We start from the raw sequence: 21,099 nt of genomic DNA, 5'->3' as shown, positions 1-21,099 counted from the left end.
ACTTGTCTTTCGAGGAACGGCAGAGGGAACTGGGGCTGTCTATTCTCAAGAAGAGGAGGCTGATGAGGGCTTTGTTCCTCTCTACAACTCCCTGAAAGGAGGTTTTTGGAGCTGGTCTCTTCTGCCGTGCCTGCAGAGACAGGCCTAGGAGAAATGGCCTTGAACTGAGAGAGCAGATGTTCAGATTAGACATTAGAAAAATATTTTTCATTGTTAGGGCTGGTCTGGCGTTGAAGTATTTCCCAGGAAGGTGGTAGAATTACCATCCCTGGAGATGTTCAAGAGGCATCTTGATCTGAGTGATTTAGTGGTTGCGGGTTACAGCAATAGTGCCGGGCGGACGGTAGGACTGCATGATTTGAAAAGTCTCTCCCAGCCTTGACGCTTCCGTGACTTGGGAATGAGACCCACAGCCCCAGACCAGACGGACACATTCCGCCGCCGCCACACGGATGAGGGGAGGGGAAGGGCGGGACGCGAGCACCGCCCCGCCCTCGCGGTCAGCCTCCGCCCGGCAGGGGGCGCCAGTGCGCAGGCGCAGCCCCGCCCCGCGGGAGGTGCAGCTGGCTGCGGGCGGTGAGTTGGGGGGGGGGATGGCGCGCGCGGCGTTAATCGCCCCTCACGGCCCCGCGGCGGTGGTGCCGGCAGTCCCGGGTGTCCCGGCAGTCCCGGGTGTCCCGGCAGTCCCGGGTGTCCCGGCAGTCACGGGTGTCCCGGCAGTCCCGAGTGTCCCGGCAGTCCCGGGTGTCCCGGCAGTCCCCGATATCCCGGCAGTCCCGGGTGTCCCGGCAGTCCCCGATATCCCGGCAGTCCCGGGTGTCCCGGCAGTCCCCGATATCCCGGCAGTCCCGGGTGTCCCGGCAGTCCCCGATATCCCGACAGTCCCGGGTGTCCCGGCAGTCCCGGGTGTCCCGGCAGTCCCCGATGTCCCGGCAGTCCCGGGTGTCCCCGCCGGGGTTTTCCAAACTGGGGCCAAACTGCCCCCTTCGCCAGGAGCCCCTCGCCGCCCGGCGTGAGGGTGTGCGGTTGCCCTTGCCCTGGCCTTCCCAGGGGATCCCCAGCACCGTGACTTTTCTGCCCCTCTGTAATCAGGGTCAGCCAAGGACGTGTTTTGCCGCCTTTTCTCAGGTGCTCATAGGATGGTTTGGATTGGAAGGGACCTTAGAAATCATTTAGTTCCAACTCCCTGCCAGGGGCAGGGACACCTTCCACCAGACCCTGTTGCTCAGAGCGCCATCCAGCCTGGCCTTGAGCACTGCCAGGGATGGGGCATCCACAGCTTCTCTGGGCAGCCTCTTCCGTGCCTCACTGCCCTGTAAGCAAAGAATTTCTTGCGTATTCTGACTAGCTTGAATTTCTCTTTCAGTTTGAACCCAAGGCATTTTCAACGTGCCCAATGTATGCAAAAGTGAGACATGAGTGCTGGCCTGTTAAAAACCAAAAATTTTCCCTAGCGTTGTCTTTTAATTAGTGGTCTGAAGACTGATGCTGCTTAGTCCACAGGTAGCTAAAGAGTTAGCCAAAGGCAAGTGAAAAACCCAAGCCCATTATCAGGAGATTTAGATTTGCTGTATGAAGATGTGAATCTCCAAAAGTTAATTTTAGGACACACAGAATTAATGGGATTGAAAATGGGTGTGCTAAAGCTGGGAATGTTAGGTGACACTGGAGGTGATAAGTAATATTTATACCAACTAAAATTCATGCTGTGACAAGACAAACTGACCGTGAATTTGCATTCAGTGCATGCAGCTCTTTCGGTATTGTTACAGAAATTACACCTGGTTTGTATTCAATTCTAGGAAGTATTCAACCTTAAGTAACATGTCTTCCACCAAACCTCCAAATGAAAATGAAACACCCAAAGAAAGAAAACCAGGACTGAGGAGTGTTCAGACGACTATGCTCTTCCGAGCTGTGAACCCAGAGCTTTTCATTAAACCTGTAAGACAGTTGTTCTGAGAGAAACTAAATATGCTTGAAGGGATATAATTGCTTTGAAGTAATTATCACAGTTCTGTGTGCCTTATATAACCATCTCTTGTTATGCAAACCACTCAGAAATGTAACTAAAAATATTTTTACTTTTTTCCACTCTGATTGTTAAGAGCCCAGAACATTATATTGTTTATTGCAGCTTTTATTTCACTGTTACATTGTCTGATTCTACTGTACCTAGACAAGTTGCTTTCAGAAAGACTGTTTAGAGGCACATTACCCATGTAATTTGACAGGTGAAGTAATAGGAGTTGTTTTCAATTTTTAAAAGGGAACAAATCATAGAATGCAAACTTTTTTTGTATGAAATGAGGCAGTTTTTGGTAGCTTTTCATTATTTCGGATTTTTCTTACTTTTAAAATTAAGTTGATGATACTCAGGTTTTATTTGCATTTGCAGAACCCAGCAATGAGTGAAATCTTGTGCATATTATAAATATAGATTTAATATAATGAAAGTAGATTTTGTGATAATAATGCAAAATCTGGTTTAGAGTATTGTAAACAAGGTTGCTTGGCAGGAGCAGAGTGCATTGTCCCAGTATCCAGATGAATTCTGTTAAAAGTTTGTAGTAGACACCCTTAGTAATTGGTTTTGGCTTGTTTATTCATGGTCAAACAGCATTTCCAATCTGCAAAATACAGAGTACTGGGCAATGTGCTGTTCTCTCTCCAGAAAGAACCTTCTTTTTCAAAAGGAATTGCTTCTGCTGCCAGAAAATTCAGTCTGCAAGAAGGCAGTGATGATTTTTGCAGATGTCACATTAGTTTACTGTTCACTTTCTAAGCTGAAATAGAAGAATGTAATGTTTGAGTTTAATGAAAAGTGTTTTGACTAAAAATATGTACCAATTTTTTTTCTTGTCAGAACAAACCTGTGATGGCATTTGGACTGATAACAATTAGCCTCTGTGTGGCCTACCTTGGTTATTTGCATGCAACAGCAGAGAATAAAAAGGACCTCTATGAAGCAATTGACAGTGAGGGGTCCAGGTATATGAGGAGGAAAACATCCAAGTGGGACTGAGAATGTGAGAAAGGAAATCAGTAAATCAGACACAAAACTTTTCAAGACAACTACTGTTTTTTTCTCTTTCCATTTAAGTAATGGATAAATGTCTATCTTGCTATGTAACCCAACTCAAGTTCCTTTATAAAATGCTGTGCCTGTTCAAATAAACTGCAATATAGATCCACATGAAAATAAAAGTGATTTTAAGGATTGCTGTCTGTGATCTTCACAGTGATCCTTGTCAGAAGACATGAAATCACCTCAGACTTACAGTCTGGATTGGTAAATACCTTAGAAACTGACATGGTAGTTCAGCTTTCTCTTTGCTTTGATTAAATGAAATCAAGGATTTATCTTTTTTTTTTAACAGAAAGCATAATGTATTGTCTGTGAAAAGAAAAGTTGGTATCTTGACCTGTTGATAATAGTGGTGCAAGTAAACTAATTTTAAGGCAAGGAAGATCTGATAAAGCAATTGGTGAAGGGTTTTATTTAATAAAGGAATCTGTGAAATACTGGCCAAAATAATCCTTGGATTCTTAATTGGATGCTCTTCCTTACAAATAAAAAAAGTGAATCAGTAGCCAGATAGAGGAGAAGAAGTGAAACAAGTGCTTCTGCTAACAGAAAGGTAGGAAGAATTCAGCCATTGCCTTTCCTGTTTGGCATCATACAACAGATCAGTGAGCATGCTGGCATCAGCCTGCCAGTTGATAGGTTTAACTCCAGGTTGGCTAGAGCTTGTGTAATATTCTTGACTAGTTAGCAGGACTAGTTTTATTTAAGCTGCATTCAAAAATTAAATCTCTCTATATTGCAAAGTACATTATATAGCACTAATTTATTGCCGGTTACTGAACTCAAAATAAGGACTGGAAAGTCTAAAATCCCCAGGTACTGCAGTGAGTGTGGCTGGAGAGTGGGTGGGCATTGTGGCATTTCCTCAGCACGTGGTGGTCCCTTGTGAGCCTTTGAGCAAACTGTACAGGCAGGTGTCTTCCTATTCCAGCACTGAGTCCTTCTCCCATGAGCTTCCCAGTTGCTTCTGGGTGCCTGACATTTCCTAGACAGTGTCCCATTAACCAAACACCAGAACACACAGAACATGGTGGGAGGGCACATACCAGGCTGTGCTGTTTCTACCCTTATTGATGTTCTGTTGCATTTTTCCACTCAATTTCTCCTATTTACAGCCTCAACAAGGGCTCCCAGCAAGCTGAGAGACCTCTTTTGTCAGCTCTCTTCTGACTGAGGTGGTTTCTGTCAGGCCAGAGAAAGAACATGCAGGAACATCTGCTTTGCCACTCTGGGAATTGCTTTGGGTTTTATCAAAAGATTTTGGTACTGAAGATAAAAAAGGGACAGCAGTTGCACTATCGGATTTCTCTGTATCTCCCTCTAAGTCCTCCACTTTGAATCTGTGATTTTAGTCCTGTTCTTGTTTTGTAGTTAACTGTATTCTAAATTCAACTGGGCTTTTGTTTAGCTACCTCCTTCCTGAGAAGGGGAGTGAACTCTACCTGTGATAAAGCTTTTTTTAAAAAGGGCATTTTTAGAGCCTTTAAAAGCAGATTCCCCTCTGTGAAACTGCTGCCCTACAACAACAAGGTTCCTGGGCAAATCTAAGTTTGCAGGTGGGGAAACTACTTGCCTTTTGATTGGTGAAGGAATTTCCGGGTGAAATGATCAAATATTCAGAACTGTGGCAAGTAGTGTGCATATCCTGCAGAATACATTTTGTTTGGTGTTTGTGATGAATCTTAAGAATAAATCTGTTCTTTTAAAAGTGGTCACACAGGGTTTTAGCTCTTTTCAGTTCATTAAAATGCACAGGTCTCGTATGTTTGCATGAATTTAACTAAATTATTCCCAAATCAGTGCTACAGTAGGTATTTTTACCTGCTTTTCTGCAGGCTTTTAAAATACACACTTTGATCGTCTGCAGATAAATTGAGTGAAAGCCCACTCTGATTTTCACGTATCTGAGAATAATGCAGGATTTGGGTTTTCAAGATTTTCAGTTATATTTTGTGAAGTGACTATGGACCTGGCAGTTACTGGGGAAAAGAAAGAGGGGCAGGGTGGAATAACAGGTAAAAGACTGACCTGGACAGAGTGTAGGCACATGCATGCCAGTGACACTTCTTACAGAAACTGTCTGAGGTGGGGCCTCTTGAATGGTGGCTGGAGTCAATTCCTGTTAACCAGGTTACTTTAGAACTGCCGGAAAGAAGAGTGAGTATTTAAATTTGTTCTATTATTTCTTTATGGCAGCTGCTGTACAGGTAACTCTTAATGATACAAAAAATATATATAAAAAGGAGATAAAGCAGCGCCAATACAGAGAGGAATGTGGTAGGTTAAGGGATTTTACAGTATCAACATAGGCATTTGCTGTTTTAAGTACCTGATTTTTATTGTAAGAACAATGTGTGTATGAGGATTAAAGGGAAGAAAAATGCCACCCAAACAAAACTGCTTTGATAGATAACAAAATTTGTTTGCTCAGCACTGAAAGCATGTCATGCCTTATGAATCTGGAGGACAAACACACAGCACAAATATAATTTCTTTTGTTCTGTGTTTCTCAATTTCAGTCTTCAATACAGTGATCATTATCTATAATGGATGATAACAGGCTTCATAGGCACTATGAGTCAAAATGTTTTTCTGGGCAGAAGCTCTGATTTCAGATATTTGCCAGTTCCTTACTGTCTGTGCTGACTTTCACATGTTTTACTAAGAACTGCAACAAAATGCTATGATTAAAATATCCAAAACAATAACTGTTGTACTGCTCCTAAGATCTCCTTGGACTGCCTGGTGAGAATGGGAGGTGTTGGCATTCAACAACAAAAAGCAATTAAACAATTAAAAGGCCAAAACCCACTGTGGTGCTGCTTAACTATTACCAGGGAAAGTGAGTTCTTTGTGGGCAAAACCAGCCCTACACAGTAACAGTTGCTACGTAGGAAGCTGTATTCAGGCTCCAAGGGGTCACTTCATAAAACCCTGCCTCATCATCTGCCTCTTGCATGTTACTGAGTTGTCAGTGTATGTGAATCCTAATCAGAAGGCAAATGTTTCAGCTAACTTGGTAAAAAGTAATTGCCAATGATTTTCTTCTTTCACTGGCTTGCGTGTTTTCTGTAGCAACAGTAAGCGTTTTGCCTGCAAATGAGATCTGTCAGGAATAGAGTTCTGACACTTTAGTAACTATTACAGAACAATACTGGTACACTGTAAAGATTAGAAGTCCTGATCTGGATTCCTTTGTTGTGCTGTGTGTTCAAAAAGGGTACCACCACCACCTCCCAGTGCCACTTTTAATTGGATCCAGGAATATAAGCCTTACAGAAACACGGTGTTAAACTCACTGTAAGATACTCAGAAAGTTCGTTTCTGAAATCCTTTCCTTGCAATCTGGGATTTAGGAAAATGCCAAGACCTCTTGATTCTATGTGCTCTGGCCATCAGAAATGCATTTGCATCTTGGTAAGAAAGAAATGATACATATTAGTAACTCCAGTATATTCAGAGGGAGAACAGAACCAGCTGTGCAGAACCACAGAGGTGCACGAAGCATTCAGATTTGGGCATAAGAAAGTGTGAAAAACTGTAGCAAAGTAGCTGCAGGTGCTAAAGCATTAGCAAGTGTTTTCTAAAGCTCAAGTACCTTGGTAAGAACTATGTTTGATTTGACATTTGCACAGATCATCCCATCATCCTTCAACAGGACACAAGTGGGATGTTTTGTCTTGAATCTCAACTTCTTACACATGAATCTGGGTCCTGATCTTAGACTGAAGCTCTGTACAGTCTCTTGAGGTTTGATTTTTTCATGGTGTACCACAATGATAACCTCAGTGATGAAGGGCTTATGGTAGCCTTCACATGTTTGAATCTAGCAAGAATCTGAAGCATATGCTATGCCTAATTGTCATAGAAGTTTCTGCTCAGCAGGGATTTTGTAGAAATCACTTTGTGTGGGTTTTTTTAATGTGTGTTGTGAAGAAGAGTGTGTTTGGTTTCTATTTTAAACAATATCAAGAATTTATCAGTGTCCTGAGAGCCCTGGCAGCAGGATGAGTGCCATGCATGCCTGGGAACATGAGGCTTCAGCCTTGTGCACAGTGTGACACCCACAGTGTGAATCACAGCCAGAAGGCCAGAGGCCTTCTCTTTTTCTTTTTCACTTATTTTCACTGCCTGATAAAATGGACAGGAGAAGAGCTGTGCCATAAAGCACAACATGCTTTCATTACTGTGGAAATAGCCATCATGACAGAACTTAGTGTTTGACAACTGATATTGTAATTCTGAATTTTTTTTAAAAGATGCTTGTTTTTTTGGTTTTTTTTTTTAATGCTTGCTGTAACCAGGACCTTTATTCACCTGACATTTGAACTCCAGTGCCAGAAAAAGTACTTAGCCTGGAAAATGACTGGCTTTGTCTTTGTGCTTGATGAAATGTGAGCTTGAGCTGGTTGGATTTTTAATTCACTTTCAGAACATTTAATTTCTTTTTTTTCTAATTGAATGAAGTGTATGGACTTCACTGGAAGTTCATTGTCAAACTGGCCTTATTTCAGCCAGCAACAGAAACTGATTAGGTACATTTCCTAAGGGCAGTAAAATACAGGCTAAACTTTAAATTTGTCTGGAAGGTTTGTGTTCATCAAAGCTAAACAAGTGTTTAACAGATTTGCTGAACCTGGACCCTATGTGGGGTGGAGGAGAAGGAAAACTGCTAGCATATGTATATTCCTAAATGAAGATGCCAACTGTAGCTTTATGTTTCTCTATATGCTTGGCTCCTGCTTTATATTGCTTTTTGGATATCTGAGAAAAGACTGAAATACACAAAGAGATCCTTCTGGATCTGAGCCTTCCTGCTTCCTGCACCACTTCATGGGGCTTTGTACTGCTGGAGCATCAGAGCTCTCCTCAGCCAAGCATTACGCAGCATGTCTGACACCTGTCATCCTTAGTCTTGCAGCCTCCCACCAGATGATGAAGGGCTCACAGAGAATTGCTGGAGTGTTTTGCTTTGGAATTTTATTTTATACAAGTTTCTAAATAGCTATCTGTTTATACTGCAGGCGGTCAGAGCTACACGCTTGGCATCTCAAGGAAAAGCAGGGAGGTTTACAGTGGTCCTAAGTTTTCAACAGAGTTCATTCCATTTTATGGAGCTGTTTTCCAAGGGAGCTCTATCTCTTGCTTGTCATAGTATCTGCTGACAATAGCTGGCAGAAGCTCAGTTTGTCATTTTTAACAATTCAATTACTTGCCATAACCCTGGTACTTATCTTCATAGACCTGAGTGCTCAGGCTTTGAGCAAGTACTATTTGCCCTGATAATATTGGCTCCAGGGACTAAGGGCTGGGGAGCAGGTACAGCTGCAGCAAAGTAAGAGTCAGATACAACTCAAGTAATTGCAAGATGTTTTATATTTGTTGGGGTTTGTTTCTGGCAGTTCATTTTAAGAGGTGCATTAACCTTGGTTAGCTTAGCACTTAGTGAGCTAAGTGGTTATTAACAGCGAGTTTGGAGAGCTGGTAGCGGAAAATTTCCTCATCATCTGTCTAAGCAAACACATCAATGCAAGAGTGATTGAAGAGGGGTTTTAAGTGTAGGATAGTTCAAAGTCCATCACTCAACCAGACTAAGAAGTGAAGACAAGTGAAGTCACTGGTTTCTTGTGGAACATTTAATTCATTGAAATACTTTGAACAGATATTTGGCATACTCTGGCACTATTTCTGACTGATGTGTCTGTAAAGCCTTATCTCACTGAATTATGGAAGCTCAATAGAGAGCTGACATTCCCTGTTCATTTCCCCTCTTACATTCACAATGAAAAAAATCCAAACTTTATGCTCACAGTTGTCTAATTAAATGCATAAACTGCATGGACCACACTGTTTGCATGTGTGTGTCTGTGCATGAGGCAACAAGAGGGGCAATTCTGCAAGCTGCATGTCAGAAAACCAAGATAATGTCGAAGTGCTTCAACTTTCCTTAACTTAGTTCAAGTTTTCTTACACTGATAGGTAAGTAGATTTGTTAGTTCTTTTCTACTATGAAGGATATACTAATCATTCTGCAATGCCTTTTTGATCACATGCAAAAAAAGAAGTTACCCTGTCTTACAGGGTTAGCCTCCTTTTTATCTGGGGTACAGTGGCAGTGACTGATACAGACTGTGGCTGTCTACAGGGGTAGGTGTTCTCTGAGGTGGACCGTAGTCCTGGGCACCTCATTCATCCAGACAAGACCAAGGGCCCTAGTGAGTGCACATCCCAGGCTCTTCTTGACCTACAGCCTTTGGAGGAATGTTTGGAGACAGGCAGCAGGTGCTTAAGATCTGGCCAGCTGTGTCTATACATATCTATGCTGCCAGCAAGCTCTGGGATGAACTTATTCATCACTGTATGCACAGCACATACAGCTTAACAGTCTGTCAGACACTGGCATTGCTTCTCATTGCCTCTTGGGAAGGGAAAAACATTCTGTTTTACTGCTTTCAAATGTTAACTTGAAGGTGTGTTTACTAAGAAACAGCATGTCCTCCTGAGTTTTTGTGCTTGGTTTTGTAGAGATGAAAGGAGCCACAGCTTGGCTTAAGTGAGTAGCTTGGTAATATAAATGAATAGAGAAGATAGCAAGCAGTAGGATCACTGTGGGATCTGGAGAGTTGTTCACCATGGACACTGTTTGGTATTTTAAGGAAATATTTTAGCAAGTGAAGTAACTAAGCCTGATGTAAGATATTTTTTCCCTCGTAGTTGTACTCACTGCACAATATTAATTATGGTTGACTGGCAAGCTAAAAAAAAAAGACCATTTCATATTCTATAAATTTCTGCATGTCAGGTACTGTGAGTACATGAGCTACTTGTAGCTAAGAAAAATCATGGGCTAAGACATACAAGCAAGCCTTCCAGCGCACGAAGCAGAGACAGCATATGTTTGTTGGCTTTATTTTGTTCCTGTTTAAGAAGTATTGCAGCAAAAGAAGTAACACTACCCGCTTTACTTGCAACTCTGATTCTGAGGGAATGTGAATACATGCTTTTTGACTGTTGTGTCTGAATGATGCAAATAATGAATCTTTCAGATAACATCTGGACACTCGAGTGCCAGTGATGGCACATATTGACAGCAGAGTGCCTGAGACAAAGCCTAGAATAGGGAGCTGTAATGCTGCAGTGAATAATACAGAAAGCACGAGTTCTCTATTAGTCATTCAGGAGATGCCTAATAATTGCCAGAATGTACCATAGTCTCAGAAACAGTTGAACTTTCTCTCTAAGGCAATGCTATAGAAGACTGAAAAGTGAGTTGTCTAATTACTATAGCTGAGCAGCTGAACTAGCAGAGAGCTGTGGAGTACGGCTGAGAAGCAGCTAATTAATAAAATAGAGACATCTTGCTCGTTAGTCCCTCAAAGGTCTGCAGAAGAGCTCTGTGACGTCTTAAAAGGAAGATATGCAGATTGTGAAACCTCTGAATGCCTCGCATGGAGAAATGAAGTGTGAAAGGAACTAATGAGGCTGGTAGCATTTGGAGTGTGAGCACACACTCTCTGTGCGTGTGAGGCAATTAAGGAGCCGCAGCCTGATGGGCACCAGAGCACAGAAAGAATGCCCCGTGTCTGTGCATGGGCGGAGGGTACCCACACAGAGAGAAACCCAGCCATTGTGACTGGAGTTACTCGTGTGATTTCTGTTGCTGGACTTAATTAACACAAGTGCAGCGTTACATTTACTATTACTTAAAGACAGAGAAAAGGAATACAAGTGACTAATCTCAGGTTGCAGCAAGTGTCTGGTGGGACATGCAGATGCTGGAACAACTGGCATTAGTATTGGCTAGTAAGTACACTACACAGGTGTTTTGGGGATATCTAGGCAGGGTTCTGCCTGGACACATGTCAGCAGTGACCAGAGGGAAAGACAAATCCTAGAAGGAAGACTGAGCCAATAACAATGATAGAAACATCCTCAGGAGTGAGAAAACCTGTGCCCCCTCTATTGCAGTTTACTGGGACTAGCAATCAACTAGCTGTCTTGGGGTGTGTGAGCAAACCAAGGGTAAGGTAAAGACCTTAACTAACAACAGCTAGTAATCTAACTCCAAGCTTCATTCTTATTACAGCTTTTCTTTTGTGTACTTGGACTTTTCCACTGCATAGCTGCAGTCCACTGTTGTTTTCCTAAAACTTGAGTGACTAGAGAAAAATCCTACCCATCAAGGTGACTGAGCACCATATTTTTTCCCTTATTTTTCTCTTAAGATTACATTCTTCCTTCCTCAAGTTGACTTTACAAAAGGCATGGGCACTTTTAGTTTGTTTATTCAAAAACTTAATCTACAGTATAAATGGAATATTGCTGGCTATTCCACTTCATTGTTTTTGTTCACAGTTTCGTGGCAACTTAAATTGCTGATGCCAGATTAGTTGCAGGGCTCTGGGTGCTACTGCTGCAACCCCCAGTAAATGCAGTCCCTTCCCTCTGTTGCCTATTCCACAGTGATTCCTGGAGTTTGTGAGGTTTAGGGTTTTTTTTACCTGATGTGCCACATGCTGCAAGTGTTAGATTTCAGAAAAAGAGTTATTAACTTTGAGTCTAGCCAAGTACTTCAAGTAATAGGTTTTGCAAAAGAGTAGTTTAACTCTGAGGCTAGCATCTGAACTACTTTGACTCTATACCTAAGGTGTTAAACATCTTTCATATGCTATGTTTCTGATAGTCCCTCTTCAGTATGAGGTTTATAATCCTGATTTATAGCCAGTTCTGATTTTCAGTGTGGATTTTCAATAAGGACTTGGACTTTCAGCCATAAATTTCACCTTGAACGATCTTATAATTTCATTATATTGGTAGGAGTCTGATGCTGAGGCACTTAGCTATTCTAGTGAGCACCTTAAGTCCTTCTGTCACATTCCCTTTAAAATACTAAGTAGGTCTGTCTGCCAGATGTGCTCATTTCTGGGTCAACAGACTAGATTACTCCATCTCATCCTGTTTTCTGCTCTCCTGCTTCTAGCTGGACAACATCACATTCATATTTTGTGACCTTTCAGGTTCTGCATCTCACTTCTCAGTTACAAAGGACATTTCTAATATCAATGATGATCTCAATTGAATGTATCTTTCCTATATTTTGAGGAATATGGTTTTGTGCATACTGTTGTATTATAAACATGTTCTTTGTATACAGGAATGAAATTTAGGGACTTTTGAAACAAAGGTCATTGTAATAAGAGGAGATTAATTCTCAGGTTAACTAAACTAGAATATTTAATTGCATTAAACCTTTAGGGCTGACTGTCAGGAGAAAATGACTGAGGAGTCGACTCTCAAAATACTGTTCAATGGGATACACATTCTCTTACATTTCCAGTCTGACTTGATAACTGATCTACATAAGCTGTTGTTTACAGACGTAGCTTTAAATAGCCTTGGAAAGTGTCTCTTCAAGCTCCCAGACCCCTTTCTCTAAGGCCTAACTTCTTCCTTCTCAACACCAAATGCTTGCACTTTTTGGCTTGTGACTTTCACTGGCTGCAAGGCTGGAGGAATCAAGATGCTAACACCTGTTAAGTTAGCTAGCTAGAAGGTCTCCCTAACCATGTTTTCTACATTCAAAGCATAATTCTGGGGTGTTCAGGAGCTTTTCAATAAACAATTAATTCAAACAGAAGCATTCTTAGATGTTGTAAGTAGTGGTTATGTGAGTCAATGTATCACTGCTGTGCTTGTGTCCCATTCCCTTTAACCTGACTTCTAGCCCAGGAGATGTGGTCACAACATGACAGGTGTGTTCCCCTGTGCACTGTGTCACTGCTGTGAATCGTGGTCAGACGACCTGGATACAAGCATGTTCTTGCTTATGAGTGCATGGCTATCAGAATGTGAGCCAGTCCAATTTAGTTTGAAATCAAAAATGCCCATAAACATAATGCATAAGAGCCCTTTATGTTTGAGGAAGAGGAAGGTATAACACTGAAAATGTACTGCAAAGGGAGATCATAATGCTTCTTTGAGCCTTTTCATTAATTCGTTAAGTAGAACCAACACAGAAGGTTTTGGGAAACTGCACTCTCAAAGCCGATGTTCTCACAATTCTTGTTTAGCTACATAAAAGTAGAGCACATTTTCTTTTGGGCACTGGCTCACAGTATTTCAGGCTCTTTGTAACTCAGGTTGTGTTACAATCTTTATAGTAACACACATAGATTATGAGGTGCAAATTAAACATTTATGCAGCTTACCTCTTACTTCAGCAGAAAAAGTATGAAAAATCCATAGCAGAAACTTGTGGAAGCTCTTGCCAAGTTATAGTAGGGACTGGCATGGTTGAACACGCATACAAAGTCATCTGAAGATGGGCATTCCTGAAAAAAGAAAAGTGTAGCCTATGGCTCTTATGAAGAAGACCTTTTTGAAGAGTTGCTGTCAAAAATTACATAAAGCATAATAAAATACGTGATGCCTGCAAACTTGCTAATCCCGAAGAGCCAGGGTGCATGTGTCTCAGACATGTCAAAGTACAAAGTAGACCTGAAACTTACCCAGCACTGGCAAGGCTAGTATCAAAATGCCAGCTGGGTCAGCACAGGAGCTCAAGTGTCAGTCTTCTTCAAGGTACTTCAGGGCTGCAAGGCAGCACTAAAGGGGATCCTTTGGGGGTAACTCTTAGTACAGCCTCTCCACTTTTGTACAAAAGGAGAGTTCTCTTATTAAAACTGGAAAGTTATTCTGGACTTGGAGTTATGTGTTGAAAACAGATGGTGCCCCTTCACTTTCTGAATCACCTTGCTAAAAAGACATCAGCATTACTTTCAAGTAAGGCCACATTTTCACATGATGAAATGTTCTGTATTGTCCTCCCCACCCTCTTCTTTTATTATGACCCAGCCATTTGTTGTAGTGCTGTGAACTGGATCAGGGACCTGATTCTACTTTAAGAGGGGAGACTTGAGAGTCCAGACATAACAGATATTTGTAGATCTTTTGTTAAAAACAGGACCTTTGCTCTTGATTCAATAGAGGACAAGGTAAATGCTTTCTGGCGTGTTTAATACATTGTCATTAGTCATGTGGGGAATGCAGAGGAGGAACTGGCTGCTGCTGTAATGCCTGTGTTAAACTTTTCCTAAACTCTCTAATCTGTGAGATTGACTGTTTTGCGTTGGAGGGGGGTGGGATGTGTGTAAACTTCTTTCCCCACTAGAAATGAAAAGTCACGTTAGTGTTCACTTTTGAATAACAACTTGGACAAGCCTAGGTTTAAGTTAACTACCTCAGGTGTGTTTCTTTACAGGGCAGCTCTTGAATTCCACAACAGAAAAAAAAACCCAAAAACCCAAACCTGTAAATGTGTTTGTCTTCTGGCTTTAAGTATATTTATACACTACATCCTTGTGCCAATGAAAATCGAGAAAGCAAAGCCAACACATGCTATCACTGTGATGAGGAAGAGGTGGCAGTTCAAGAAAATTAAAAATCTCCCATTTCTTAATGTGTTTAATCAATATCAGATGGTAGCTGTAAAATGATAATTCTTGTAACCACCTTATGCTACTTTCCTATTTCTATTTAGGTACTGATTAAATAGAAATGGTAATTTGTCTATGGATAATTGAGAATGGAAAGTGGGTAACATTCAAGAGTATATATATATATATATATATATATATATTCAATAATATCCATCTCTTGGTTATTAAGCAGATAGTGCTCTATAGAGACTTGCTGATCTCTCCTGGCTAAAGAATCCTAAATGGTTTGGAATGCTGTATTTGTTAATGAGAGAAATCTGATCTCCATCACAAGCTGGACTGATCCTTTCACCTATTACAAACCACATTAGATGAAACTGATTGCTGTAGTCAAGAGCAGAAATTTCCCATTCCATCTCACAAACCATGTGAAAGAAACTGTGTTTCAAAGCATGACTCAGATAAGGCTGTAATACTGGGTTCAGTTCAGTAAGCTGAGCTTTGTAAATGAAAGCTTGGAATTACTAGCTTTGCTGCCAAGGGAAAGTTCTTATTCTTTTAATTCTACTGCCAAAAAGGGCTCTATTGGCAGGTACAGGAGAGTTCCTGGTTGACTTTGCTGGAAACCTTGCAATGTTACAGAAACCACCAGCCACCCAATCTGCTTCATATGGGACATGAGCTGTAATTCACTGACATTATTGCTGGTCAATTAGAGATGCACCTGTGTGTCTGAGGCCTTGATCTGTGTCTCTGCTGTGCAAGCTGACACATGCTCTTGCAGGCTTGCCAGTTCTGCACTGAGCTCCGTAGAGACCATCCTCTGCAGGGCTTTCACCAAGGACAATGGGGAGTTGGATTCCTTTCATAGTATGTTGTGGGACCACTGTGATCTTGCCAGAGGATTCCTGGGAAGCTGCCAAAAAGACAGCAAAACTTTCTTTTGTTCCATTCAGAAGTAAAATAACCTGGGATTCTCTACACACACCACTCTAGCAGAGCTCTTTCAGTATGTGCCCCCAATCTTTTTAGCTTTAAATCCCAGGTTAAGATGTTGGAATGTACGTAGTTCAAAGATCCTCGTGAACAAAAAGCTTCTAATACTGTAAAAGCCTGAAAGCTTTAGTTTCATCTGTTTCTGTGCTTGGTTCTATCTAAGCAGCAATATGTCGAGTGACTTGGAGTGGGTCTTGAAAGTCTGGCAGTGTAAAAGGACCCACATGGTATTGAAAGACTTCTTGAAAGAACTGAGCTGACTTGGAAGTGAATAATAAGGGTTCAAGTCTATAAGCCCTGTAAGTTTCTAAAAGCCCTACTGCTTGCATCTTTTTTTTGTTCACTAAAATTATTTTTCCTTTACTAAAATTATTTTTCCTCTAAGAATACTAAAACTGCCTTTCTTTTCCTCCAGTGAAAAAAAATTAATTTTATGATACTGTAATCCTTAACATAAAATCATCATATTTTAATTGCTTTGCAGCCTTACTTAGGACAAAAAGATCTGTGCTCCTGCAATTTACTTATCTGTTCTCACCCAAATGCTGCTACAGGAAGCAGGCTGGAAAACCTGAGGGGTGCAATACTGTGTAAAGCCCAGGGGAAAAGTAAGAACAATTACAACCCCACAGGAAGATGGCAGCTGGTGTTAGGTGGTGGCTTTGTCTTGTTTCTCAATAGATTCCTGTCAGGCCTCTTTCCTCTTGGACACAAAGTGTTTTGTTAAATCCAACTTATGGCATTAAGGAGTTTCTGAGTTCAAACATGCTGTGCAGATTTGTCACTGCTGCAGTCACTGCTGCACAGCTGCAGGTTTCCTTCCACAGCTCCTGGCAATAATGCTCTTACAGCACCTTCTACTGAACTCTTTTAAAAGTGGGAACTGTCTTTCCAGTAAAAAGCCATGCAGACTTGATACCATAATGTGCTGGAAAAGCTGGATGTCAGCTGGTATCAGTATGGCTTTTTACTGAGGATGGCAAAACTCTTTCCCTTTGCCCTTTCCTTGCAGGCTATCTTAATGAATCTGGTGTGTGTGGACCAGAGAAGTGGTGAGTCTGCCACTACCGACAAAAGCATTGGTGTTTAAAATCCACCCTCTTGAATGTATGCTGAAAGCAGGAATTTCTTGAATATTTTGCGAGAGTTTCTTTCTCCCTCCCCCTGAAAGTGACCATCCTGTAGTGTCACTGTATGTGCATACAGAGGGAAAGAACCACAACATTTCTTTTAGAAGTATTTAAATGGTTTTGATTAATCTACTGGAGTCAGAATCAAGGAAACCAGAACTAGCACAGAAATGTGCGGAAAATGGCAGACTGATATCTTCAGGGAATTACAGTCACACAGAATCACAGAATGGGTAAGATTGGAAGGGACCACAGTGGGCCATCTAGTCCAACCTCCCTGCTCCAGCAGGGTCATCCATTGCACAGGACTGCATCCAGATGGTCCTTGAGTATCTCCAGTGAGGGACACTCCACAACCTCTCTGGGGAACCTGTTCCAGTGCTTGGGCACTTGCACAACAAAGAAGTTCTTCCTCATATTCAGGTGGAACTTCCTGTTCATCAGTTTCTGCCCATTACCTTTTGTCCTCAGGCACCATTGAGAAGAGCCTGGATGCATCCTCTTGGCAGCCTCCCTTCACATACTGATAGATATAAAATTTATGAGTTTTCCCCTCTCAGTCATCTAAAGGCTGAACAGCTCCCTCAGGCTTTCCTTGGAAGAGAGATGCTTCAGTCCTCTCATCATCTCTGTTGCCCACCCCTGGACCTGCTCCAGGAGCTCCATGTCATATACACATACACAGTCATCTCTCAACTTATTTCCCCCTCACACATACCCCTCACACTGTATCCATAGCCCGTTTTTCTTACCTGTTGTATTTTCTTCTTCCCTTCTTGTCTTCAAATGGCAGAAATGTTGTCTCTGTTATTGCTGGTATAGATAAGAGGCAAACATCTTTCCTTTAGCTGCAGGCCTCTAGTTAGCCCCAAGTCTTCCACAGGACATGGAAACAGCTTTTTTCTTCACATGCTGATCAGAATTCCCTTCTGCAACTCATTGGAAGACTGCTCTGATTTACTGAGGTAACTTTTTGACCAGCAAAGTAGTCCAATGACTGCTTCACCCACAGATGTGGGTGCTAGGAATATCTGTCTTCATTAGAAGTAGGGGGTGCAATGCAGGAACAAAGAGGCTATTTCATGCATGCCCTAAGTACAATAGCATTCCATTCTGGTATTGTGTAAATGTTTGATCTGCTGCTCATGTTTTAAGGTGTGACTTGGGCAGGTTCTACTTGACTGGGACATAAACAGGTTTACTGCCAGATATACCCACTGATGTGTAGTCATTAACTCAAGCTTTTAGGGGAAGTTTTACATTGTGAGTATTTTCCAGACAGTTCTAGAAGTCTTATATAGAGAGGATACATATGGATACAGATCTTAGCAGGCTGTAAACCTATATATTTCCTTTTGATATTCTATATTTATTTGCCCATTTAGATGTCCATTATCTAGAATGTTGTGAAACCTCCAATGTAAACAAGTGGTCAAAGAAATGACCAATGGTCTTTCATCAGAACATCCTTCCAGAATTTCACAGGTATTTCTGAGAGCAGTTTGTGCATTATGGGTGGTCCACAAAGCTGAGAAATATGCTTTAATGTCAGTGTGGACTTCCTTCAAAAACTCTAACTTTAGGAGGAAGAGGACATTCTTCAGGATGAAGTAAAAGGAGATGTCCTTTTCAGAAAAGGACTGAAAATCTTGAAGGTCTTCTGAAATAAAAAATTGCAACAAGCACAGCCATGAGGCTTGGAACTGACATGAAAATCCTTGCTTTGCCCCAAATGTCCATTTCTCTAATCTGTAAGTTACTGCTTTGATAGTGTAGGTCAAAGCTCAGTCCTGAATTTTGTGTTTGTGAAAGACACTTGAATCAATACTTAGAGTGTTGTCTTTTAAATCTCATCCTACAGTCTGCTTACATTTAAAGTTAATTCTGTTCCAACTGAACTTTAAAAAGAGGTTGTAAAAGTTGTCAGATGGAAGTTCTCAGCCTGATGTGTGCAAGCTTAAAGATGGCTAATATTATGTGTCCTGTATCACCACAAATGATTCAGTCCTTCAAACACTATAAACCAAGAATTTACAATCAGATTAAGCTGATAATTGGGAGACCTATTGGGAGGAACTATTCTCACCTAAGAATAGAGCAATGACATGAAATAGAGCTAGAAACAGCTCTTCAAGGTCACTACTGCTTAAATATCAGCAATATGGTGACATACAAGTGGAGATAACTATCTGAAGTTCAAAAACATTAACAAAACCAGACTAAAGATAAAGCCCATAGAAAACTGAATAAAGTCTCTGATAAAAAGTAAAACAAGAACTTCCTTGTCTGTCCTGTAAAAGTGACCATACCCAGATAATTACCCAGATGACCCAGCTAGGCTGTTTCTGAGAACAAACATCTTTTATGCATTACTGGGGAGCTTAAGATTGAAATATCATGATGTTGCACATGTATTAAGATAGAACTAACCACGAAGAATAGTATAAAGAAATTTAGTTGAAAAAAGAGCGTTATGCATTATGGTTAGCTGTTTCAAGATTTGTTTCAGTTAGATAATCCTGTTAAGTTTCAAATGGAACAACACAGGGGTTTAGCTAGTCAAAGAAAATCAGATTTAAATAGAAACAGTTGTGAGGTGCTTTCTTGGTACATAAATATTGTGTTTAAAGTTGTTTGTTCTAGCCCAAAAGATCACCTGACAACAAATTAATTTTTCTACTAAAGCAAAGCCAAATATTCTCTAGTAGAGATAAAAATCAAACTCAGATTTTCAGACTGTGGTGGATTATCTGTAATACCTCTTGTCTCTCATGCAGAATACCCACAGTTTGCAACACTGTGGAATCCACATCAAGGCAGATGGAAGTTTTTACACGACCCTCAGAGCAGGATTTAAGGAGTTTCAGGAGTCATGAGGCTTGCAAAAGCCAAGAATTCTGAAAAGTTAATAAAAGCCTTGAGAGGACTGCTTGGTTCCAGCAGGAATGAAAATGAGAGATTCACTTCTCTCCTGATCTCCCCCTAGAAGGCAGCAAGGGCACTCCTTGTGAGAGGCCAAATACTGGCCACACCTTTTCTTGGTCCATATCTGGGTTAAGAGGAGCCCCTTGTTGCTTGGGCTAGAACTGAAGATTTGGGCTACAAGGTAAGACCCAGAGTCTGGAATGCATAACCCAGGAGCATAACCCAGGAGCAGAAATCAGGGCAGGTGATTTGCTCTCCAGTGAGTGAATTCTGCAAAGATATAAGGAAGGCTACCATCAGCAGAGGCCCAAGCCAGGTATATGAAGTTTCTGTTTTTAATATAGCCAACTATAAGGACATGTTAATACTGACTAGGAACTCTGGGAGATGTCAGTTAATCTGCTCTGGGCTAAAAGATATTTCGTGCAGCTTTCTGCTCTTGGTTGATGCTTCAGACCAAGACAGCTGTTAGCATGCTGCTTCCCTCATGTACAGGTTTCCATATCTGCATGTCAAGATGTGTGTAATTTATTAATAGTCTTCCTTCCAGGCACCACTACAGATATCTCTGAGGAAACTCTGATTAAAATGAGACTAAATGTTTACAAAACACTAAGGTTGTGTAGAAATGTGGTCTGCTTCAAGATGAGGGGGTTGTAGCATTGGCTGGTGACTCTCTTGAAATGATGACTACCTCTGGCAATTCAAGGGAGCTGGACATGCTCATGACTGATGACTGATGGTCATGTCTTTTACATCCTTGTATCTCCACACAGAGCTGTTACTGAGGAAATGCCAGAAGAAACAACTGGAAAAGCTTTGGCAGCAAGAGCTCAATGTGAATGTAGGGTTTTTCTTTCTGCTTTTTCCAAATAGCCTTGTATGTTGCAAGTGACCAACTCGAAAGAGTTGCCCAGAACTAGGACTTTTTGCAAGCTGTTACTTCACTTTATAGCTCCCAGTAAAGCACTGTCTTGCTGCAGTACATGAGAGCACTTGTGTTCTACATTTGTTAATATTGAAAACTCTTTTAATCTGCCATTAAGATTTACTGTGCTCAAAACTATGTTCCAGGATACACATTTCTAAGTGCCTCAAAACTGTAAAGGATAGGTATTCTCTTGCCAAAGAGCTCCTGAGCTCAGTACTGCGGGTGTGCACTGGAGTCAGCCTGCTGGCCTATATGGCCTCCAGCTTATACTGGAGGCCATAAAGTCTTGGAGAAAACGCCAGTTTCAGCTCGGTCATGGGAGGGACCTCAAGTGAAAGTCAGCATGGTAAACTGTCCTAGCAAAGGGCTTTCAGAATTTTTTTCAAGACATGCCTTTGATTCAAAGCAAGCCTAGCCTGTGCTTCTCAAATGTTTGTGCATGCCAAGGAATGGAACTTTGCACTTTTGTCAACAAGATGGATTTTATGACCATCTCTAAATCCTTTCATTCAGATTTTATTGCTATAGTCCAATGGTTCCTTCTATATCGCATGTTTTGTGTACTTGTAATTTCACAAATTGGTTTCCTAC

At 41.4% G+C, this 21,099-nt stretch overlaps 1 protein-coding gene and 1 long non-coding RNA gene across 6 annotated transcripts; one reads left to right on the top strand and one right to left on the bottom strand.

Annotated features, from left to right (window-relative positions):
- Positions 1-550: 550 nt before the first annotated feature.
- On the top strand, positions 551-3,218 carry SMIM8 (small integral membrane protein 8). Of its 4 annotated transcripts, none has more exons than XM_085056381.1 (4): positions 600-690; positions 1,367-1,408; positions 1,803-1,944; positions 2,867-3,218. In XM_085056381.1, exons 2-4 carry the CDS (start codon positions 1,401-1,403, stop codon positions 3,023-3,025), a joined length of 309 nt encoding a protein of 102 aa, XP_084912507.1. In that variant the 5' UTR covers positions 600-690; positions 1,367-1,400; the 3' UTR covers positions 3,026-3,218. The 4 variants fall into 4 exon arrangements, with proteins under 4 accessions (XP_084912508.1, XP_084912507.1, XP_084912506.1 ...); XM_085056380.1 differs by having other exon boundaries at positions 607-708; XM_085056382.1 differs by lacking the exons at positions 600-690; positions 1,367-1,408 and adding an exon at positions 551-576.
- Positions 2,874-19,077, bottom strand: LOC146440041 (uncharacterized). 2 transcript variants are annotated; one of them, XR_014851017.1, is made up of 4 exons: positions 17,405-19,077; positions 15,251-15,442; positions 13,297-13,419; positions 2,874-5,230 (listed from the first exon to the last, which is right to left on the bottom strand). It is a non-coding gene; the product is annotated as an uncharacterized LOC146440041 (long non-coding RNA). The 2 variants fall into 2 exon arrangements; XR_014851018.1 differs by lacking the exon at positions 15,251-15,442.
- Between the last annotated feature and the right edge of the window lie 2,022 nt (positions 19,078-21,099).

This window comes from Lichenostomus cassidix, chromosome 3 (genome assembly GCF_008360975.1).
Source record: "Lichenostomus cassidix isolate B80296 chromosome 3, HeHo_3.0, whole genome shotgun sequence".
NCBI classification, from domain to species: domain Eukaryota; kingdom Metazoa; phylum Chordata; class Aves; order Passeriformes; family Meliphagidae; genus Lichenostomus; species Lichenostomus cassidix.
The sequence above is the reverse complement of the archived record's forward strand: the minus strand, read 5'-3'. Positions and strand labels throughout refer to the sequence as shown.

Bases quoted from the DNA above. Each gene is read 5' to 3' on its own strand.
- SMIM8 (XM_085056381.1), top strand. The intron at 1,945-2,866 runs GTAAGACAGTTG...TTTTCTTGTCAG, and splicing joins CAGAGCTTTTCATTAAACCT to AACAAACCTGTGATGGCATT.